The sequence below is a fragment of the Candidozyma duobushaemuli genome (genome assembly GCF_002926085.2).
Source record: "Candidozyma duobushaemuli strain B09383 chromosome Unknown C_B09383, whole genome shotgun sequence".
NCBI classification, from domain to species: domain Eukaryota; kingdom Fungi; phylum Ascomycota; class Pichiomycetes; order Serinales; family Metschnikowiaceae; genus Candidozyma; species Candidozyma duobushaemuli.
This window is the reverse complement of record NW_020289897.1, coordinates 1,199,239-1,220,353: the sequence shown is the minus strand read 5'-3', so window position 1 is coordinate 1,220,353 and position 21,115 is coordinate 1,199,239. Positions and strand designations below refer to the sequence as shown.

Sequence of the window (21,115 nt, the reverse complement as noted above, 5' to 3'; positions counted from 1 at the left end):
TTCATAAATTACTCTGGATTTGTCATCCACCAAGACTTCACTCCCCCTCGTTGCCTCCCCACTTTGTGCAACTGTGTGGTCCTACACATCGCGATATCGCAAGCTAACTACACCCTAGTACTTCTTCCCAAGTCATGAAATTCTACATCGACGACTTGCCGGTGCTCTTCCCGTACCCGAAAATCTACCCGGAGCAGTATGCTTATATGAGCGACATCAAGAAAACACTCGATGTCGGTGGCAACTGTATCCTAGAGATGCCTTCGGGAACAGGCAAGACGGTGTCGTTGCTTTCGCTTACGGTGGCGTACCAGATGCATTACCCAGAACACAGAAAGATTGTGTATTGTTCTCGTACAATGTCGGAGATCGAAAAGGCCCTTATCGAGCTTCAGAAGCTTATGGACTACAGGTCCAGTCAACTAGGGTATGTGGAGGACTTTAGAGGATTGGGGCTTACGTCGAGAAAGAACTTGTGTTTGCATCCGGAGGTCCGCCAGGAGAGAAAGGGCGCTGTTGTCGATGAGAAGTGCAGAAGACTCACCAACGGACAGCTCAAGCTGAAACTCGAGTCGGAGGGTGTGTCTCAGGAACAGATGATCCAGAACCCTGACCAGCTAGGGCTCTGCTCGTACCACGAGAAGTTGAATGACTTTGATCAGCATGACCTTTTGCCCCAGGGCGTGTACTCCTTTGAGTCGTTGCTTGAGTACTGCAAGAAGGAGGGCACTTGTCCGTACTTCACAGTCAGAAGAATGATTTCCTTCTGTAACGTCATTATTTATTCCTATCACTACTTGTTGGACCCGAAGATCGCAGAAAGAGTGTCCAAAGAGCTCTCCAGAGATAGTATCATTATTTTCGACGAGGCTCACAACATCGATAACGTCTGTATTGAGTCGCTATCGCTATATTTGACTGACGACACGATGAAGCGAGCGTCACGAGGTGCTAATAAGCTCGCTGATGCCGTGGACGAGATGAAGGCCCAGGATTCGGAAAAACTCCAAAACGAGTACGAGAAGCTCGTGGAAGGTCTAAGGCAGAACGAGATTGCCAGAGAAGAGGACCTCTTTATGGCCAATCCTGTGCTACCCAAAGATCTCTTGGACGAGGCCATTCCGGGCAATATCAGAAAAGCCGAGCATTTCATCTCCTTCTTGAAACGTTTCATTGAGTACTTGAAGACGAGAATGAAGGTTCTCCATGTCATCAGTGAAACGCCTGTCTCGTTTCTTCAGCACTTGAAGGAACTCACCTTCATCGACCGAAAACCATTGCGCTTCTGTTCAGAACGTCTATCGCTTTTGGTCAGAACACTCGAACTTGCTGATGTTGAGGATCTTAATGCCTTGAAAGACATTGCAACGTTTGCAACTTTGGTTTCTACCTATGAAACCGGTTTCCAGCTTATTCTCGAGCCCTTCGAGACCGAGGGGTCCCAGGTTCCTAATCCCATTTTGCATTTCACCTGTTTGGACGCCTCCATTGCTATCAAGCCCGTCTTCGACAGGTTTTCATCGGTTATCATCACCTCAGGAACAATCTCCCCCTTGGATATGTACCCCAAGATGATGAACTTCCAGACGGTCATTCAAGAGTCATATACCATGACATTGGCCAGAAGGGCGTTCTTGCCGATGATCGTCACCAAGGGCTCAGACCAGGTGTCTATTTCCTCGCGATTCGAGATCAGAAACGATCCCTCCGTGGTCCGTAACTACGGATCGTTGCTTATAGAGTTTTCCAAGATCACGCCCGATGGTATGGTTGTTTTCTTCCCGTCATATCTCTACATGGAGTCGATTATCTCGATGTGGCAGAGTATGGGTGTGCTTGATGAGGTGTGGAAGTACAAGTTGATCTTGGTGGAAACGCCTGATGCGCAGGAGACGTCGTTGGCGTTGGAGACATATAGAAAAGCATGTTCCAACGGAAGAGGTGCAGTGCTTCTCTCGGTGGCTCGTGGTAAGGTTTCCGAGGGAATTGATTTTGATCATCACTACGGAAGAACCGTCCTCATGATTGGTATTCCATTCCAGTACACCGAGTCGAGAATCTTGAAGGCCCGTCTTGAATTCATGAGAGACCATTTCCAGATTAAAGAGAACGACTTCCTTTCTTTCGATGCCATGCGACACGCTGCCCAGTGTTTGGGACGAGTCCTTCGTGGTAAAGACGACTACGGAATCATGGTTTTAGCAGACAGAAGATTCGCAAGAAAGAAGAACCAACTTCCCAAATGGATCGCCCAGGCGCTTTATGACTCCGACACCAATCTCTCCACAGACATGGCGCTTGCAAGCGCCAAGAAGTTCTTGAGATCGTTGGCACAACCCACCAACTCCAAAGACGCTGAAGGTGTATCAGTGTGGGACCTCCAGCAGTTGGAGGAACACCAGAGACAGCAGCAAAAGAAGATGGACAAGAGAATTGAGGACAACGTCGATGTCGAGGACAAAGGAGAAGACGATTTCATGGACTTGGACGATGCCGACCTCGAGCTTCTCTAGAGGCTGCAAATTACCTGCATACGTAACGAAGATATCAACATGGCACCTCAGAAGTAGTCGTAGCACCAGGCCGTCATGGCCAACGAGTACTATGCTGTGATTTTAGAGTTTTCCGCCCGGAAAATCAATATTGGTTTTGCCGGAGAAGCGGCTCCTTCAGTTTCAATACGGCCTGACCTGCCGATCTGGATTCGCTACCATCCACCATATAAAGAGACATATCCACGCTACTTCCAGCTTCAATCCCATTCCATAACTCAAGAACAAAAAGAGGAGATTCTTCTCTCATTGAAAGACGATAATGAATCGCTGAAGTCCCTCAATGCATTCCAGGAAGCTCATCGTAAAGGTGAGTTCGCTTTCTGGGAGCAGGATGGATATGAATCCCTATGTCGCCTTTTGAAGCATGTTGTCACGAAACAGCTCATGGTGACGCCTCGCTACGTCAAGATCATGATCCTAGATGACGATAGTTCGGCGTTGGATAAGTTCCAGCTATGCAGTGCTGTACTAGGGCCTTTGGGGTGTGCTACTTCTGTGTTCTTCATACCGCGTGCTCCGTGTATATCTATGGCTGCCAGTGTGGAGGACTCGCTTGTTGTTGAATTCGGCTGGCTGGAGTGCCGTGTGAGTGCCCTCAGTGAACTTAGAGTTGTGAAACATACGGTCACTGAGGACTATTCAGAAGAGACGATTAGTTTTAGGGAAGCTGAGAACGACGATGGTGCGGAAAATGCTGCTTTAAAAGACTTTGCAAAGTTCGGTGGTTTGCCGAAGTTGTTGGCGAAGTTGGTCGGGGATCTAGCGGTGGATGTGAGACCACAGGTTCTTCAAAACCTCGTTTTCTGCGGCGACATCGCCAGCATCGATCTCCAGAGACATCTTGTGAAAGAATCCCAGAAAGAGTATCCCAAACTTACCGTCTCCGGAAAGTACTGCCTTGGAGCTTGGGCTGGAGCATCGATCTACTGCTCTACGTCGTTTCTCAAACATGACATGAACGCATTAAGACACAAGGAGGTGACTTTGGAGAAGCTCCGCACAGGAAAATGGAAGGATGTCTTCCTAGGTAGCTAGAGCTCCTCGTCATGGGTGTACTTTGCCCAGTAGTACTTTCTGTGGTACTCTAGTTCAGACAAGCCGATTGTCATCTCCTTCAAGAGACTCTTCCAAGACCGCTTCTCCGCCCTGATTATTGGCCCCTTTGCTGTTCTAGTGACCCGCTCAAAATCCTCGCTCAAGACGTGCAACAAGACATTCTCGTCAGTCCGATTATTCGGGTTTAAGTCCCAGCATCCAGCCATTGGCCCCGCGGACTGGGCCATAGTGACGCCCGCTTGTGGAAGCAAGCAGGTGAAATCAAGCGGAGCAGAGTCTGGGAGCAAAGGCTCTGTCATGTGTGGTTCTACTGCTGATGGAGTTGTTTGAATGTGAGGAATCTCGGGAGAAAAGATCTGAGTGGAAAGAGGCGAGGATCCTGCTGGCGACGGCGGATTCAGAAAACTCTTTAAACTCTGAAGCTCAATGCCGAAATCGGCCACGTCGTTGTTCTTGAACGGCTCGGTGATACCAAGCGTACTCAGCCGTCCGTCTGAAGAGTAGTATTTCGGGTTAAGCGTGGCCGGTGGATCCAACCATTCCGACCTCGGCGAAGGAACCACCCACGATCCGGGAAAACTTGGACGATCACTCGAAGAAAAAAGAGACATGATTGTGATTGTGCAAATGGTTGCAAAAAGCGCCGATATAGCAAGCCCGCGGTCACGTGGTCTCGGTTCTGCAGCGGCACTGGGTAGCCGTCACTCCTAAGTGCGAAGAAAAAACCACTATCGCCTCCACCCCAACAACAACCCGTCCAATTACACAATGTCGTGGGAGGATTCAAAAAAGCAATTAACAGAGCCGGTGGTGCCGTCATGGTCAAGGATGTCGACAAGACCATCGACAAGGATTTTGACATGGAGGAGAGAAGATACAAGGTGCTCAAGACGGCAGGCCAAAACTTACAGAAGGCTTCCAAGGGTTACTTGGACTCGCTCAGAGCCGTCACCGCATCGCAGGTCACGATTGCCGAAATCGTGCTGAACTTGTATGAGGAGGCCCGTCAGGGTGGATCCGTGTACTCCAACGTGGGTCAGTACTACATGCAATGTGTGAGGGAGCTAGACGAGGAGACGGTGAAGCAGGTGGACGGACCGTTCCGAGAAACCATTTTGGACCCCGTGACCAAGTTTGCCAGTTACTTCAACGAGATTGACGAAGCCATCAAGAAGAGAGCGCACAAGAAGACGGACTACGACCAGTGCAAAGCCAAGGTGAGGCGTTTGATCGACAAGCCAGCAAAGGATGCTGCCAAGTTGCCCGTGCCGAGAAAGAATTGGCCATGGCAAAGGATATCTACGAGGACTTGAACGAGCAGTTGAAGAGCGAATTGCCTCAGCTCATTGCGTTGAGAGTGCCATTCTACGACCCTTCGTTTGAGAGTTTGGTCAAGATTCAATTGCGTTTCTGTACCGAGGGCTACTCGCGGTTGGCCCAGTTGCAGCAGTACTTGGACCAGGCGTCCAGAGACGACTACGCCAACGGTGTGTTGGACGGCAAGATCGACGACATGTTGCTACAGATGAACTCCTTGAGTATTACCAGCTTGGGGCAGAAGTAGGGCCGCCAGCCCATTGCATTACCGGACCAAGCTGTGTGTCCTATCATAATTAGATGTATAACTAATGACAGTGTTAAGAAGTGTGTTGTAAGAGATAGAACGAGGATTTATTGTGGATGAGTGATTTCTTGAAATGCTGACAAATTGTTCTTTGGCTCGTATTTCTGTGAGTGAAACGGCTTTTAGGTGTTAAGCCATGCTGTTTGTATAGCGCACGAACTGGAAGCTTACGTAACATTCTGGCCACTTATGGAGCTGTAACTTTTTGATAATGATTTACAACGATAGAAAATTGGTTATATATCCTCAGATAGAGACTATATGGAGTTTTCGGTTTTTACTGATGGATTCAAATTTCAAGTCTGTCGTGAATTTGGCGGAGTGTTGCGAAATGTAAGTACGGTTTCAAATGAGCCACAGAACATAAATTGATACAAGTTTCAAATGTTGTTTAACCAAAAAAAATTCAATTGGCCAAGTTAGATTGAAAAATACAAGACTACTTGGGTAAAGGGAGAGAGGCTTTGTTGGTATTCAGAGCATCTAGTGCATCACAACATGTATCATACGCTATTAAGGCTATATGGATTCCGAGAAGACCCATCTCTTCTTTTTTTCATCTTCTTCATTTTCAAATGGACAGCTTTCTATTTAATCATTAAAAGAAAGTCTACCCTCTTGGAGCACTTGGCTCTCTCCCGAATTCCCGGCGAATGTAAAGCGCCACAAGCGAAAACCATTCCAGATCATTGTTACCCAAAGCCGTCAAGGCTTCTTCCCAAAGACCCATTTCATCCTTTGTAGCTAGCTGCTGTGATCTCTTTTCCCAATAAAAATCCCTGGGTGTTTGCTCCAACACCAACCAAAAATAAATCAACAAGTGGTAAATACCTGTGATTAGGTAATACCAAGCTATTATCCTGCAAATCAAGCTTAAAGCGTGCAAACGAAAGTTCCTCCTATTGTAAAACGCCTTTACAGTGGAGAACGGTCTTCTGTCTGTCCAATGCGGACTAACATGTGGTACTTCTTCCGCATGTTCAGGAAGCATTTCTGTATCAATCGATGTCGAGGAGGCGGATTCTTCATGGACATCTACCTGAGACTGGCTAGTAGATCCTGACTCGTTGCGTTGAATGAGCTCATTTTCTGTTCCTTGGTGGATTCCATCCATCAGAGAGGTCATAGTGGAATAAGTTTGAGAATCAAATTGATGGGGTAAAAGAAAAAAAAAAAAAAGGGATTTTGGGAGGGGATTCGGGGCACTTTATACCTTGCGGTCAATGACGCGTGTTTCAGCCGCCCAAGGTCTACATCCTATTTTGGGAGCTATATCTGAAACAAGACAAAAAATCCATCAAGATGAAACATGCACTTAAAATAGAATTAGTATTTCATTCTGTCGTCAGAAACTCAGGGGTACCTCTCATTCCAGATCTTTACTACGGTCTTCATAAGCGGCCAATTCTAGTCTTCTGTCTTCTAATTATTTGGTAGAATAATTGCTTTTATTGAATACTTGCAGCTCATACAAGCCATTGGAATGGCTCTTTGCCGTTTGCCAGTAGCAAGAAAACCAACTTCATGATATATGGAGTAGTAGAGCTGACGATTCTAGATACAATAAGTAAACTAGAAATCGCAAGCATCATAATACTGCAAATATAGCTAATACGCCTCAAATAAAAAGCCGCAACTGGCAAAATCATGAGCAGAAATATCTTAGCACGGTCATAGTGATATTCATACCCAGCTAAATTTTTGTACACATCCCGGCAAACAGAGAAGTATTGTGTGAGTGTCCGTACCAGTCTGACAAATGGCTCCAACTCACAATGAGCCATCAGAACAGTCGGGCAAGTTCCATTCTCGACACGTCTGTTTTGCTTCATAGCTTCCTCCAACTTTGGCCAGAAACCTGGGAGGTAAGTCTTGAACTCTTCAATGTAGCCCTTAAAGAACCTCTCACTGTAGTTCTCACAAGTTTTAAGGCTTTCTCGTGTTTCCAACGAAAATATATTTTCGTATTTGCAGTTGAGCTGCATTGAGAAATTTAGTTGATAGCTATCGATGTCATTGAAAATACTTTCGACACCCGGATGTGGCTTTTTCTCCACCACCCTCAAAGTGAGCAATTGAAAGGCATAGAACAGAAGCAAGACTGTGCTGACGGCAAAATTTTCCGTTCTGTCTGCTTCGATGGTGGAAGTTTTGGTATTCTCTTCAAAGCATTCTTCTTTTTGTGAAGATTGAAGTATGAGGTGGAATTTGCTGGAGCGTTAACACGGGGGCTTCTCTCGGGACTTGCTCTGGCCGAGAAGAACTCCGATTAGGGTCATTGAAAGACTGGTCTTCAGAATAATCTGACAGAGTTGAGTAGCTTTGGGTGGGACCCAGGTCGATGTTAGCTTCACTCATCAAGATACGATTGGTACCAAGTAGAATGGTGTTGAGACGGATTTGACTTTTGCGTTTTTAGAAGGGCGAATTGGTGAATCGCCTGAATTGACAGATGAAGCCTTTCTTTGTTAAAAATCAACTATGACAAAAGGTAGAGAAGTAGCGGATATTTAAATACTACCCGCTTATGCAGCTCGAGGATAGGGTGCGGCTCAGGATCTACATTTGAAACAGATGTCGAAGGGGGAGGAGAAAGTTGTATTTCCCATTATTTGTTTCAATTCTGTTTCAGCAATATTTCAATAGTGTAACCTCCGTTTTATCATCCGAGGAGCCCTACTTTTACTTACTCCCGCAGGATAGTAGTGTACTCTATTGACTATCCAACACAATTTGGCTAAATATATCCTAGTTCACGAAGAACTGGACTATTCTATAAATAAGTTAACAGCTCCCTGAAGTTATATGTTGGGCTGCTTTTAATTGAAACATGCATTTATATCGGCCAAACTCGAGATCTGGTGTCGGAGGCCTCAAACATCTGTATACACTTCTCTGACGCAAGGTCTTCTTGACGATCCATCCACCTGAAGATTATATCATTATTTTCAACTCATGAAACTGGATTGAGCTCTACTATACCAGAATGATTCAAAAAGATTACCATGTTCAATTGTTCTCAAAACAGTTCCTTCAGCTACTCGAGTGAGGTGGATTCTTATGCGTGTCGCCGCATCCCTTGCATGAGAGGAATCTCCCATATCTCCCTCAATGTTATCACATACTCTCGAGAAAAGGTTATATTGGTATTCTCAGCTATGCCCTTCAAAATGGATTTCTATCATCCATCAAATTCTAGCCCTACCATGTCAAGTAGGTAATTCTGAACTGCAAGCCTCCATGCAACCGAACTCTGAAACAACAGCATCTAAGCGTCTCGAGTCATTACATGCAAGACTGTTGGATGTCGGCTACAGGGGTATACAATAAGTTAAGCCCTGGGAGTTGCTATATTGGGGATTAATATATTATTTTGCACTTTATACGAGTCAAGAAAGCTTAGCATGAAAGTAACCGTAGCTTCTTGAGATCATCGGTAAAGGAACAACGGCATGCCATTTGTGTGGAGCTAAACGGTCAACTGACCATATCCTCAGCGACAATCGAAGCAGTTTCAATTGGTTGACAATCGAGAGAAATGTATGAAATGTTGTAGAACAATTCGATTGAAGTTTGTGCTTACATAGGGCTAGTGTAGGATAACAAATTGACACACCAGATATACTGTGGGCTCCCAAAGTACCCGGAGAGGATTAAAATTTATTTGTTCAGAATAATATCAAAACAGAATTGTACGCCAAGGGAGTTGCAAACAGTTCGTTTCAGAATACCAGACCGTTCTGTTGATAAGGGAGGTACGGGTCTAGAAACGTAACCGGAGTTCGAGATTGAGCTCACCGAAGGGATTGAAAGTAATAGATAGCCGGTTTTCTACCCCAACAACATTCCAAAACACTCCAAAACAACATAGATGCAAACTTCAGCGATATTAAAATTACTCAGTAATTTCAATCAGAAATTTTTACTATTCCTGCTCCCGTGATCCACCAAAATGCTTCATGTCAAAAACTGCCAAACTCTCGCCTGACAGCGAGATTCTTTAAATATTAAGGGACTATATAAAAATATCCAATTTCTATGTTTTGCGAGCTGTGGGCGCTGGAGCAGGCCGGAGGCGCGGCGGGGCGGAGACGGGGAGGTGTACGGAAACCCCTTGCATTACATACATGAAGTTTTGAAGTTCACTGTAGACATTCTCGTGTGGAAGCTTAAGATCTCGAATTTATAGGCCTTCCCTGTCAGGTATACCCAGAATATGTGATTCGGAAGCTGTACGGCGCCTTATTAAGCAGGTTAGGCAGACGCCGCAGAGTCTTATCAGAAAATAGCCGAGGACGATAAGGCGCTCTGACCCTAAAGAGGCACTAGGATGTCAGCTGGATTAAAAATACCTCTAACATCCGCCAGTATTGAGTTTAATCTCAGGGACTAGAATGCTGTTAGGCAAACCTAACACTCTCTTTGGGCGAATGCTTTGGATGGGGGATTGTCCGTAGGGTCAAGGGCCGAATTTGCAAAAATTCAAAGACAGAAATAAAAATACCTTTATTAATGCAAGTCCCCGCTCTTATCTTTTCGATAGGATATTCACTGGCCATGCAATGTGGCTTCAACAAAAAAATTGATAGCGCACTGCAGGACCTTGACAGCCACATGCGTCAAGGAATGAAAACTCAGAGGTTTTTACAACGTTGTAACATGAGCATATAGTCAATAACGTCACGTTCTGAAGCCTCTCGAATCTTATTAAAAGTCTCCAATCAGCAGCATCGATCCCTGTTACAGTGCTCTTTCAGCTTTCAGAAAACGTCAATGCAGCGCATAACCGAGTTTACCGTTTTTAGCGCCGCACCTATGGACGGCTCCATCATCGTCCGTCCCAACAAAAACGCGATATCTCTTTTGAAACATTCCTTTTAAACCTCACCAATCGCTTCTTTTGACTCATTGACAGCATGTTGTTTCACCTACACATTGACTTGATAAAGCAATTCCCCGAGCTCAACTTTACCGTAGTCTCAGGCAATGATGAAAAGGACCCGAATCTTCTGAAGCGGGAGCACAAGTCTCAGGTGTTCTACACTCACGATAAATGCACCATTTGCAAGAGCAGGCAAGGTAGATTTCGGTGTATCACGGGCGGTGGTAGTGAAGGTGCCAATGAAGCTTCTTCTGCAACTTCCTAGATAGGGATTCAGCTTCCCCAAACAATCATGACTCCTGAAGGAAGGATGACTGCAACAGGGCATGACCCTATCAAGCCTTTAGGAGAATCATGAATAGCGGGAGTCTACTGGCTACTTACAACCCCCCGTCAACTACTTCAGGTAATAGACGATCGGTAAGGAGCCATTGTTCACTTTTGGCGAACTCCCCTAGGGATATAAGGGATATGTTTTTTTCGATTTTACTCCTGGCCTAGTGCATATTAGCTTCATACGAAATGCTGAGCAGCCGTGGGACCTCATGACGGGTGGAAGTGTTTGTAGCGAAGGCAGTAAGAAAGCATATAATAATAGATTGTTAAACTGCCAATCCGGATAGCTATAACTCTTTTATTTGACAGAACTACATGATGGTAGACATTGACAAGGAGGCCCCGATTATGGAAGGGATGATCAAGAAGGTTACACTCTAGCCCGTACATATACATTTACCGTTTCTTAATTTCCTATTCCTAGTTTGTAATTTTTTTTTTTGTAAGACACATTTTTCGTATCATTAATTACTTCTTCTTTTCAAGTATACATTCCTCAATTAACTGCATAATCCTGCTTTACTCCTTGAACTGTCCTGTGGTTCTGGATTTTATAGATATTTCGCAACAATTGGTAAAAAGCACACATCGTGATTTGCTTAATAAAAATCCAAATTCCAGTTTGATCTACCAAAACTCCTATATGAGTTTCAAACTGGCCTAAAGAATATTCGGAAAGACTTTTATACTTTCAAAGCCCGATTTCCGGTCAAAACTCGAAATAGCTGTCTCGCACTAGTTGTGTGCGTCTTACAAGATATATCTCGACTACATTATCAACACTAAATGGCCCTATTAACGACGAAAATTAAGTATACCAAGACTAGGCTGTTTCATTACCCGAAATAAGGTACTTATTTCAAAATGTCACCTCTAATTGCATAGGAAATAGGGAAGATTATAAAAACCCGAACATCCTCAAAATCTGGGGTTTTGGTCATAAAACCCGGACCTCCGAAGTCGAAATTTCGAAAATCCGAAAAGTGGTGAAATTTGAAGGGTCCCCCCTTGATCATAAAAAAATGAGAAAGTATCAAGGGCCGTCAAACTGTCTTTAGTGGTCGAATAATGGCTTCTTTGGTATTTTTAGCAAGCTAATAACCTGTACTATCGATTCAGTACCAAAAAGCCTTGGAAATATCACTGTGGAGCTTGGGTTGTGACTCAAAACGTCTCCAAGATACTACATTCTCGGGCGCAACATCCACAAATTGCAAACATTAACGCTAAATCTTCAAATGAAGTAAATCTACATGTCCAAGAAACGATCTCTTATTATTACAAACAGCTTACTATTCCCTATACCCCTCAAGTAGGACACCCACTCAACTTCTAACGTTTATTGTGAACCGTGCCAGCAAATTCAAGCTTCAAATAAACACATAGAGGTACTAATTATTATGGAAATCAGCCCTAGTTTTACGAAGAATAACACGTCATTCAGCTATCACCTGTTTTCGGAAGTGGGTAATTGAGCTTCTCCCAATAATGATGATTTGACTGGTTTATTGATTGGAATCATAGAGGTTTGATGTCTTTCTGCATCATTTAGGGATAAATGTCAGTAATCAACGGGCCCAGGCCATTTCGGCTCATTTCAAGATCAAAGATCACATAATTTCTGTATTGGTATAGAATGCTTAAAGTAAACAGTTCAACACTCTTCATTTCAACACGATTTATTGAATTATAGATCGAGAAGTAATAAGGGGATTCTAAATTAAGCTGATACCACAATTTTGCTGGAGATATCAAGCAAACTCGACTCCCTTTAGATTTCCAATTTCAAATCAGATTTAGGGTGGGAAGTAAAGTATGGGGATTCAAATCAAGGCATAGAGCTCTTGCAACACCTAAGAGTAATTAGATATGAGTCGTACAGTAATACCAATTTAGATAGAGTTTAAGGAAGGAGTTTTGGGTCAGTTGGAATACGAAATCGGAAAATCATACCATTACAGAATCTCAACCTCAATAACAGGAGACCCGTTGAAGAATGCTTCAAGCAAACACTTTCCTAACCGATATTTAAACTCATTATCGTCAAAAGGATAGATTGAGAAGTAATATGGGGATTCTAATTAAAGGACGCCACCAATATTGCCGTAGAATTGAAGCACACATGTAGCCCTTCATTTGCGCAACTCCTTATAAAATTTTGAAGCGGGAAGTAAAGTAAGGCGATTCAAATCAAGAAAATGCTGCTATTTGTCCCGAAAAGCCAATCTTATTTGAGCTTTTATTATTGGGGCTACTGGAATACGAAATCAGACTAATCAGACCATCACAGAAGCTTATTCTTAGTAGAATGCATGAAAAACTGGCCCGGATTACAAACCCGGAGACCTTCTGTTGGTGATCGATTTGAATAACACTACTATCTAGCCACACCCATGAGTATCATTAACCATTCGATTGTTGTAATCGAACAAAATGGTACGAATTGTGGTCGAGTTGGACCCGTTTAACTTTCAGAGACACAGTAAAAAGGACCCAAGACCCTGACTAAGGGAATCCCCAACAGTGGACTTCTTGATACTGTTACAAATTCTCAACCGTAACCACAGCCTCAAATGGTTTGGTACATCTGTCGGCTCAATGGGCCTGGCAATCCCGAGCCTTTATATTATAAACTTTCAATATTCCCAAGTAACGACGTTTTGGCTAGACAGTTCCAGGAAGAATGTTGATACGATGGGCATAGCCCGGGTATAGCCAAGACTCAGGTAAGTTACCTGAGCTATGGATTTGTGCCCGATACCCAAACGTACTTTGCATATTACCTGTTATATTGTTAGGGCATCACCCACATCTTGATCAAAGGAACTTAAGATACGGCTTTGGGGAAAATCGAGGTTGGATTGATTTGAATGTAGTACAGCCTTGATTCAAAAGCAAGGATGCTATGTCTCGGGCCTCAGTCAGATTCCCTTGAGATGGGAAGGTAAACTGAATCTGCAGCAATTATATACCAAAAGTGGTGTTTACCATGCAACATCCGCATAGTTGAAGGGAGCCAATTGCCAATTGCCCGGTCTTACTAGAAGTTCAATTATGAAACCAAAGCCCTTGAGTAATGTATATGACAGACTTTATATAATGATTAGAAGGTAGTGGGTGAGTCCGGCCTAGTGGTTGAGGGGTGCGGCTGAGGGATGTGGTTGAGGGGTGGTTGGAGTTTGTCGGGGGGGGGGGCATGAAAGTCATTCTGGTCCTGTGTCAGCTCTCACACTTGCAGAATACCGAGAAGTGGTGTTCCATGCCTCACTTTGTCAGCCAGACATTGAACTCAAGACTCCCATGAACTGAAGTAGGTCCCACTCTTGTCTCAGGAGTAAGTAAAAGTATACACTAACTACAAAGTCTCCCTAACTATGAGAGTGTTCAAAGTCAGAAATATCTACGAACTAAACGTGACAGTGTGCTGCCAGTCTACATGTATGTTATACATGTGCATATGTATTATAAGTCAACTTGTGCATATGAATTATAAGTCACATACTTATGCATAACATCCAACAGACGACATTACGCCACACTGCCTTATCTAACGCATTCACCTGCGAGTGAATATGTGCCTTCAAAATAATTAATCGCACACGTTGCAGTGAATGTCTAATGACTCGCATAACAATACATGCAAGGTCTGTATCCCCTGCATCACTTGCAGCTGTCATCTACTTATCCGAGCTAGGCTCGGTTAAAACCATCATCATATATTAATCATAAAAAAGAAAAAAAGAAAAAAAAAAAAAAAAAAAAAAACCAAATCACCAGACTTGGAAGAAAAACCCCAAGACCGAAGTCCCAAGATTTATTCTTTTTATGATGTGGGGATTTGTTGCAATCACCCCACCAAAAAAAGTCCCATCTTGTCAGCCACCACAAGTCTGAGCAAGGAGGCCCTCAAACTTGGGGTTCACCCAGAATTAGCAAAACAAGTTTCGAAGGCAGAACTCTCCGGCGAGCGTCCGGAACCGGTCTCTTTCCTTTGAGTCACTGTCTCTCCACTCATCCACTCAATTCCGAGGAACAGATGAAAAACCGGAAAAGCTGGTCAGGCTTCTCCGAGGGCTCGCGTGTTGGAATTCCCCGGAATGCCCCCGAGGGTACATATCCGAGGCACACAAGCAAGGACGCATGTTCAAAAAGGGTAGGAAAAAACGACTGGTGGGAGTTGTCGCTTTCCAAAACAAAAACAAAATGAAGAGCCCAGCTGTATGCTCCAAACCACCTGATAATCATTTGCAACGTACTCACACCGGCATGATAAATCCAAATGTGAGGCTCTCCGAAGAGAAGAAGAACTGGCTGTATCAGTCTTCTGGGGGGTTGTTTCAAGGACCAGCTCAAACAACGCCAGACGAGTCTTCCATCAGAGACTGCGTAAAATCTCCAATGGGGGTTCCACCGTGAATCGTGACAGCCGTAATCCTTAATTGCACGAGACCACAATTAAAGATGAAGAACCGGTGGTGAGATTCCCAAAAAAAAAAATTCACACATATATACGGTTCTCCCAAGTCACTTACTTGCCCAACCGCTCCAGCAACGCACAAAAACGGGAGCACGAATACCAACTGCCTAGTTAGTCTCAAGAAGTCAGACCCCTGTGTCTTGCCTTCGGCGGTTCAAGTGGCTGGCACAGAGAAGGCTATCCGGAAGGGGTTGCCAATCCGTTTCCTTCAAAACCTCCTCATACCACTCTTCCCGTTAACCTCTCGCCGTGAACCCCCACTAAAGTAGCAGGGATGCGCAGGTCGAGGCGAACCTTCTATCCCTGGCATTCCAGGTAGCAGTAAACGGCCTCCAAGTCATGAGAATCGGTTTGGTGAGCGTACAAGTGACTGGGTTAAAGGGCCACAGCAGCAACGCCCATACACATCACAACAACAGGCAATCACCCAATACGCAGCCTCAAGGGTAATTTCGAGGACAAAAACGTTTCCCTGTGATTAGATTTGGTTTTGGTGGTGCAAAGGTGGTGGTCATACAGCCAAAGGGCGAAATATATTTTTCCTGAGGAAACGCCAAAAATGTGCGAAACAGGGTCCTTTTATAATCCGCTAGGGGTTATGCGGGGCTGGCAAAAAGAAATTTATAAATCTCTAGTTTTCCATGATCTTCTAAACTACTCAATTTACCTGTTACTCCAGTGATTTAGAGTTAATAGGCGATTGTGCTGGCAAGACGCGTCACATTCCATAAAACACCCATAAGCAAACGCGTTGAAGCCTTACATCAAGAGAATTCCCTAAAACATCTTTTTATACCATCTAAGTGTTGAGTCCATCTGGATATCGAAGAAAACGTTGGATCTCGAGAACTGTCACAGCCGCGCCAGATAAGAGCCGCTGCAGGTCGCTTATCGATCTGTTGATCTTGGTCCAAATGGGGTGGAGGTGAGCATTTTACATGGATTTGTTGATTTTCGAGGATTACTCAGTTTTGTGGGAGTCATGGTGTAAAAGAAGACACGTTGATAGATCGAGAATCTTCATTGTTGCGTTCCCATTGTTGGAAAACAATAGCTGTCATGATTGAGGGGCACCGCCGAGAGGGCTTTGAGTTAAGGTTTGGGCTTAGTCAAGAGTTTGAGTCGAGTTAAAGGCAAGTGTTAAAGGAGTGGACACCAAAGATGTTTGAGTCTTTGGATTGACATTTGTCTAATACTAAGAAGGCCTGACGAATCCTGAAGTCCATGCCGTTCTAGCCTGATCACATTGAAGATACCAGGCTTCAGCTACACAACTAAGGAAGAAGGGATCTCAAAGACTATTTCAAGCAAGCATTCAAAAGAGTCTAGAGGTTTATAAGGCTCCATGGGCCATCGTTGATGTTTTCAAATGGTGGAAGGCTTCACTATCGATGTACATCTCGACGAAGACTGCAAGATTATTAACCTATATGAAGATAAAGCCTAGTACTATGTTGCTTTAGTGATATACAAAGGAGTTGATCGCGTCTTGTTAGTAAGAACGGCTTTCCAACCAACCTGGTGCATCTATTGCTTCAATTGGAAGGGTCTCGATTATCGAAGAGGTTTTCGAGATGGACAGAACTCAATTCTTAATGATAAGCAGGAACCTGACCCAATCTTAGCTCCTTTCAACATTCTGTCTCAAGGTATCCAGCTCGATTTCTTCGCGTCGAACTTACACAACCACTAACATCCATATCGTACGCTCAGCGAAGAGGTATGCTACGTGGATTCTCGAGAACATCAAACCGTGAAGAAATTACCCTCATCTATACAATTTGAAATTGCCTTGCAAAAAGATCCAGGATCCCAATTCACCGCCTTGCTCACCAGCAAGTAACTTTCGCAGCCATGTCCGCAGTTTCGCAGCCAACCTGGCAGTACAAAACACCTCCGATCCACACAAACAGAAAAGAGCCGCTTTTCTAAAAGAACCTTCAAGAAAGTCCAAAACAAATCATCAAGCTCCCCGCCCACAGGCCTCCGGCTCCTCCTGGCCACCGTCTTTTTGACCTCCGCACGACCCTCGCCACTTTAAGTCTCACCAGAGCACTCACTCACTAAACCATAACCATGCCACCAAAAGCTGACTGGGACAAATACGTACCTAAAGAGGACGAGGACACCGCTCCTGAGAACATCGTGCCTCTTTCTGAGGGAGACATCCAGGTTCTCAAAACCTACGGCGCCGCCCCTTACGCCAATTCGTTAAAACAGATCGAAAAGGACCTCAAGGACGTTGAGGACAGAATCAAGGAGAACATCGGCATCAAGGAGAGTGACACGGGACTCAGTGCCCCTCACTTATGGGATGTCATGGGCGACAAGCAGAGAATGTCGCAGGAGCAGCCTTTACAGGTTGCCCGTTGTACGAAAATCATAGAAGCCACAAACCCAACGCCAGCAGTGGGGATGTTGGCCAATGCCGACAACAAGAGCAAATACGTCATCAACATCAAGCAGATTGCCAAGTTTGTGGTTGGTTTGGGCGAAAGAGTGTCGCCTACGGATATCGAAGAAGGCATGAGAGTTGGTGTGGACAGACAAAAGTACGAGATCCAGTTGCCACTTCCTCCAAGAATCGACCCTTCGGTGACGATGATGACGGTCGAGGAGAAACCCGATGTTACATATGGTGACGTTGGTGGCTGCAAAGAGCAGATTGAAAAGCTTAGAGAGGTTGTGGAGCTTCCTCTCTTGTCTCCAGAGAGATTTGTCAAGTTGGGAATCGACCCACCCAAGGGTATTCTTTTGTACGGTCCTCCCGGTACCGGTAAGACGCTTTGTGCCCGTGCTGTTGCTAATAGAACTGACGCTACATTCATTCGTGTGATTGGTTCGGAGTTGGTGCAGAAATACGTGGGTGAAGGTGCCCGTATGGTTCGTGAGCTCTTCGAGATGGCTAGAACAAAGAAAGCGTGTATTATCTTCTTCGATGAAGTTGATGCTATTGGTGGAGCCCGTTTCGACGACGGTGCTGGTGGCGACAACGAGGTGCAGAGAACCATGTTGGAGTTGATCACACAGTTGGACGGTTTCGACCCTAGAGGTAACATCAAGGTCATGTTTGCCACAAACAGACCCAACACGTTGGACCCAGCCTTGTTGCGTCCTGGTCGTATCGACCGTAAGGTGGAGTTCAGTCTTCCTGATTTGGAAGGCAGAGCCAACATCTTCCGTATTCACGCCAAGACAATGAGTTGTGACAAGGAGATCCGTTGGGAGTTGATCTCGAGATTGTGTCCCAACGCCACAGGTGCCGAGTTGCGTTCCGTGTGCACTGAGGCCGGTATGTTTGCCATCAGAGCCCGCCGGAAGGTTGCCACCGAGAAGGATTTCCTCAAGGCTGTCGACAAGGTCATCAAGGGCAACCTCAAGTTCTCGTCGACCTCGCAGTACATGCAATACAATTAAAAAGCCATACATTTGTGCATGGAGCTAGTCCCACCACGAGACACAACCCATGCCGTCGGTTTGACAGGACGCCACCAAGGCGTACGGAGGCGCCCGGTCTGTCTCGAGGCCCAATGCCTCAGCCAGCGACTTGGGCTTGATGTTGGCAAACACCTCCTCTTCAACGCGGAATCGAACCTGTTCGTTCACGTCAATGTACAAGTCGGTGTCGGCGTCTGGCTGCCAGACCCACGCCCGCTCGGCCGGCCGAAACACGCAGCCCTCGAACAAGTAGTCCTTGGGGATGAAGATGTCGTTGAAAAAGTCCATGCGTACTTTGATGCCCTCGGCAGTGCACTCTTGGACCCAGCCGGTCAAGATTTCGCCTACGAACGGTTTCCACACGATCATACGGAATTGTGTTTCCACGTAGGCTCCGCCGTCGCCTGGTTTTAGGAGACCGTCCTTGATCTCCAGGATGTCCCACACCGACACGGCGAGTCCCACGTTGGAGATGACCTTGTTGGCGTACTTCTTGTGGAGCTCATCCTTGAGAGCGACCGGCGTCGGGATGTTGAACGACGGTGGCGGCACACGCACGAGGTCCGAGAGCTCCGATAGTATGAACATGGGTTTGAAGCTGGAGTTGCGGATGAGGTGGAAAATGTTGATGTCGCGATGCGCTCCTACATAGGCCTGTGCGGACCCCCAGGAGGCACCAGTACAGGATGCGAGTGTATAGCCATATATGAAGCATTAAAGAGTTTTAGATGTGTAATGTAAGTGGTGTAGGTGTTTGTGGTGATATTGCCTCAACCGAAAAAAAGAAATAGGAAAAAAATGAAAAGCATTTCGAGATTCTGATGAGTTTTGAGAGTATGATGCATAGTGTAGGAAGAATTAGCCAGATTCTCAAAAAAAGTATGATAAAAGCTTTTTGAGAGAACATAGTATAAATTTGAATTTCATTGAAGCCGATTTCTTTTTGTTGCAGCACAATTGGTCTCAAACGGTGAGAAACCACTCTCGAGCTCATTAGTAAGCCGAAAGATGTTCTTTAAATAACACAGAATCATTAATTATCAATACGAATGGTCAAATATAATCATGTTACGTAAATTGACACCCATGCTTTTCGGTTTTGGTAATTTTTTGTAGTAATGCCCATTTGCAACCATTGCGATAGCCCTATACGAAATTATCAAGTTCGACTGTGAAGTCAGATTGAAAATCTGGATTGTTAAAAGATGGGACCTACCTCTGATTCAAAAAAGACTTCCTTGAATCGAATTCACGGTTCGGGTAAGCAAGATGTGCTTCATATCAATGCTCATTTCTTTAGCTTAACATACCACCACAAGAATAAAGCAGATACTTCGAGTCCAAAGAATTGAAATTTATTCAATTCTCAAACCTTTTAATTAGCCCATTGAGCTATTCCTTAATCCCACAGGTGCAATCAACCCTACTCCATCATCCTATGTTCCATCTCACTCAAGCCCTAGAGAACAAACAGCGTTTCTCTTTGAATTTCCACAAACCACTAAACCTCAATACCACTGAACTTTCCAAATCCCGCCCCTTACACATTCATTCAATTTCCCAAACTCCCCCATCTTTTTCAAATTCCACCAACCACATCGCACTGCGCAGATACACCATCTACAACTCCATGAGCAAATCGCTGGACCGACGAACAGCAGCGGGAAAACGGCCAGACCAGTACCTCCACAGCCGGAAGAAGCGCGTGACGGCCCTGGCCCAGCACGAAGGCTGGAGCCCCAAGCATTTTCGGCTTTTCGTCGGTAACCTAGGCCCCGATGCCACCGACTCGATTCTCCTGGCGGCTTTTTCCAAGTACGCCAGTTTGAGCAAAGCACGGGTGGTTCAGGACCGCAAGGGCGAGAACAAGGGGTACGGGTTTGTGGCGTTTGGCAAGGCAGAGGACTATCTCAAGGCGTTCAAGGAGATGAACGGGAAGTATGTGGGGCAGAGGCCTGTGATGTTGAAGCGAGCGGAGCTGAAGGCGAGGTAGGTTGGAGTCGTTGATGATTTTACGGTTCAGCTAGTTGATTCAATGCAACGTTGCAATGGATAATTGGATGGACTGAATGGATACTTGGCTGGACTGGGTGGATGATGAGGTCTTGAAGATGGAGGCCTAGGATGGAGGCCGGTGTCTGGATTAACAATTGCTTCATTGTCAGATTGCTACTGAGAGTACTTCCAGATGGAACAGGTCAAGAAGACTGTCTTTTCCCTGGGCATTTTGGAGAGTGTGAAGGTAGGGTATTCCATGGTGGAGCCAATGGAGGCATAGAAGAACCTCGTTGTTTCCTTTTGCCACCTTTTCAAAAGCTATAACCTCAGTTTTCGAGAGAAGTTAACCAAACAGGGTCTCGAACTGATCGTTGCTGGGGATTCTGTGGAGTACAGATCTGTGATACCTATGGTCGAAGATATAGAAGCTGGAACATAGCCAGCTAGGGCCTCAGCAACCTAAAGGCTGCTTCTAATTACAACAGCCTCAGTCCCGCCTACTTTTTAGAAATTAATGAGATTTTGGATTTTTGGTAGTCTTTTCAAGTTTCGTCTGTTTGTTCTGTTTTCGCAGCCAGAGTAAGAAGTCAATGTACGTAGTGGACTTTCCACACAACTTCACTAAAGATCAGAAGAAAACTTTTAAGATTACATGTGAAGGCAAATTCATCAAAAATGAATATAATAAAATCATAAAATCATAAAAATCATAAAAATCATAAAATCACAATGTAGAGCTCTTAGGGCCT

General features: G+C 45.0%; 8 protein-coding genes across 8 annotated transcripts; 5 read left to right on the top strand and 3 right to left on the bottom strand. All coding sequences in view use genetic code 12, as the record gives it.

Annotated features, from left to right (window-relative positions):
* Positions 1 to 134: 134 nt before the first annotated feature.
* RAD3 (TFIIH/NER complex ATP-dependent 5'-3' DNA helicase subunit) lies at positions 135 to 2,513 on the top strand (the record flags this gene model as incomplete). Its single annotated transcript, XM_025481910.1, has 1 exon — positions 135 to 2,513. The coding sequence occupies one exon, from the start codon at positions 135 to 137 to the stop codon at positions 2,511 to 2,513; it is 2,379 nt and encodes a 792-aa protein (XP_025336528.1).
* Positions 2,514 to 2,588: 75 nt separating this feature from the next.
* CXQ87_003433 (uncharacterized protein) lies at positions 2,589 to 3,590 on the top strand (the record flags this gene model as incomplete). Its single annotated transcript, XM_025481909.1, has 1 exon — positions 2,589 to 3,590. One exon carries the CDS (start codon positions 2,589 to 2,591, stop codon positions 3,588 to 3,590), a length of 1,002 nt encoding a protein of 333 aa, XP_025336527.1.
* Positions 3,591 to 3,644: 54 nt separating this feature from the next.
* On the bottom strand, positions 3,645 to 4,222 carry CXQ87_003432 (uncharacterized protein; the record flags this gene model as incomplete). The annotated part of the gene is made up of 2 exons (XM_025481908.1): positions 3,645 to 3,701; positions 3,734 to 4,222. 2 exons carry the CDS (start codon positions 4,220 to 4,222, stop codon positions 3,645 to 3,647), a joined length of 546 nt encoding a protein of 181 aa, XP_025336526.1.
* Positions 4,223 to 4,429: 207 nt separating this feature from the next.
* On the top strand, positions 4,430 to 5,175 carry RVS161 (amphiphysin-like protein; the record flags this gene model as incomplete). The annotated part of the gene is made up of 2 exons (XM_025481907.1): positions 4,430 to 4,876; positions 4,906 to 5,175. 2 exons carry the CDS (start codon positions 4,430 to 4,432, stop codon positions 5,173 to 5,175), a joined length of 717 nt encoding a protein of 238 aa, XP_025336525.1.
* A 670-nt stretch (positions 5,176 to 5,845) lies between these two features.
* On the bottom strand, positions 5,846 to 7,220 carry CXQ87_003430 (uncharacterized protein; the record flags this gene model as incomplete). Its single annotated transcript, XM_025481906.1, has 2 exons — positions 5,846 to 6,066; positions 7,052 to 7,220. The coding sequence occupies 2 exons, from the start codon at positions 7,218 to 7,220 to the stop codon at positions 5,846 to 5,848; spliced, it is 390 nt and encodes a 129-aa protein (XP_025336524.1).
* A 9,786-nt stretch (positions 7,221 to 17,006) lies between these two features.
* On the top strand, positions 17,007 to 18,347 carry RPT1 (proteasome regulatory particle base subunit; the record flags this gene model as incomplete). The annotated part of the gene is made up of 1 exon (XM_025481905.1): positions 17,007 to 18,347. The coding sequence occupies one exon, from the start codon at positions 17,007 to 17,009 to the stop codon at positions 18,345 to 18,347; it is 1,341 nt and encodes a 446-aa protein (XP_025336523.1).
* A 24-nt stretch (positions 18,348 to 18,371) lies between these two features.
* On the bottom strand, positions 18,372 to 18,956 carry CXQ87_003428 (DNA-directed RNA polymerase III subunit; the record flags this gene model as incomplete). Its single annotated transcript, XM_025481904.1, has 1 exon — positions 18,372 to 18,956. One exon carries the CDS (start codon positions 18,954 to 18,956, stop codon positions 18,372 to 18,374), a length of 585 nt encoding a protein of 194 aa, XP_025336522.1.
* Positions 18,957 to 19,998: 1,042 nt separating this feature from the next.
* On the top strand, positions 19,999 to 20,361 carry CXQ87_003427 (uncharacterized protein; the record flags this gene model as incomplete). Its single annotated transcript, XM_025481903.1, has 1 exon — positions 19,999 to 20,361. One exon carries the CDS (start codon positions 19,999 to 20,001, stop codon positions 20,359 to 20,361), a length of 363 nt encoding a protein of 120 aa, XP_025336521.1.
* Positions 20,362 to 21,115: the final 754 nt, after the last annotated feature.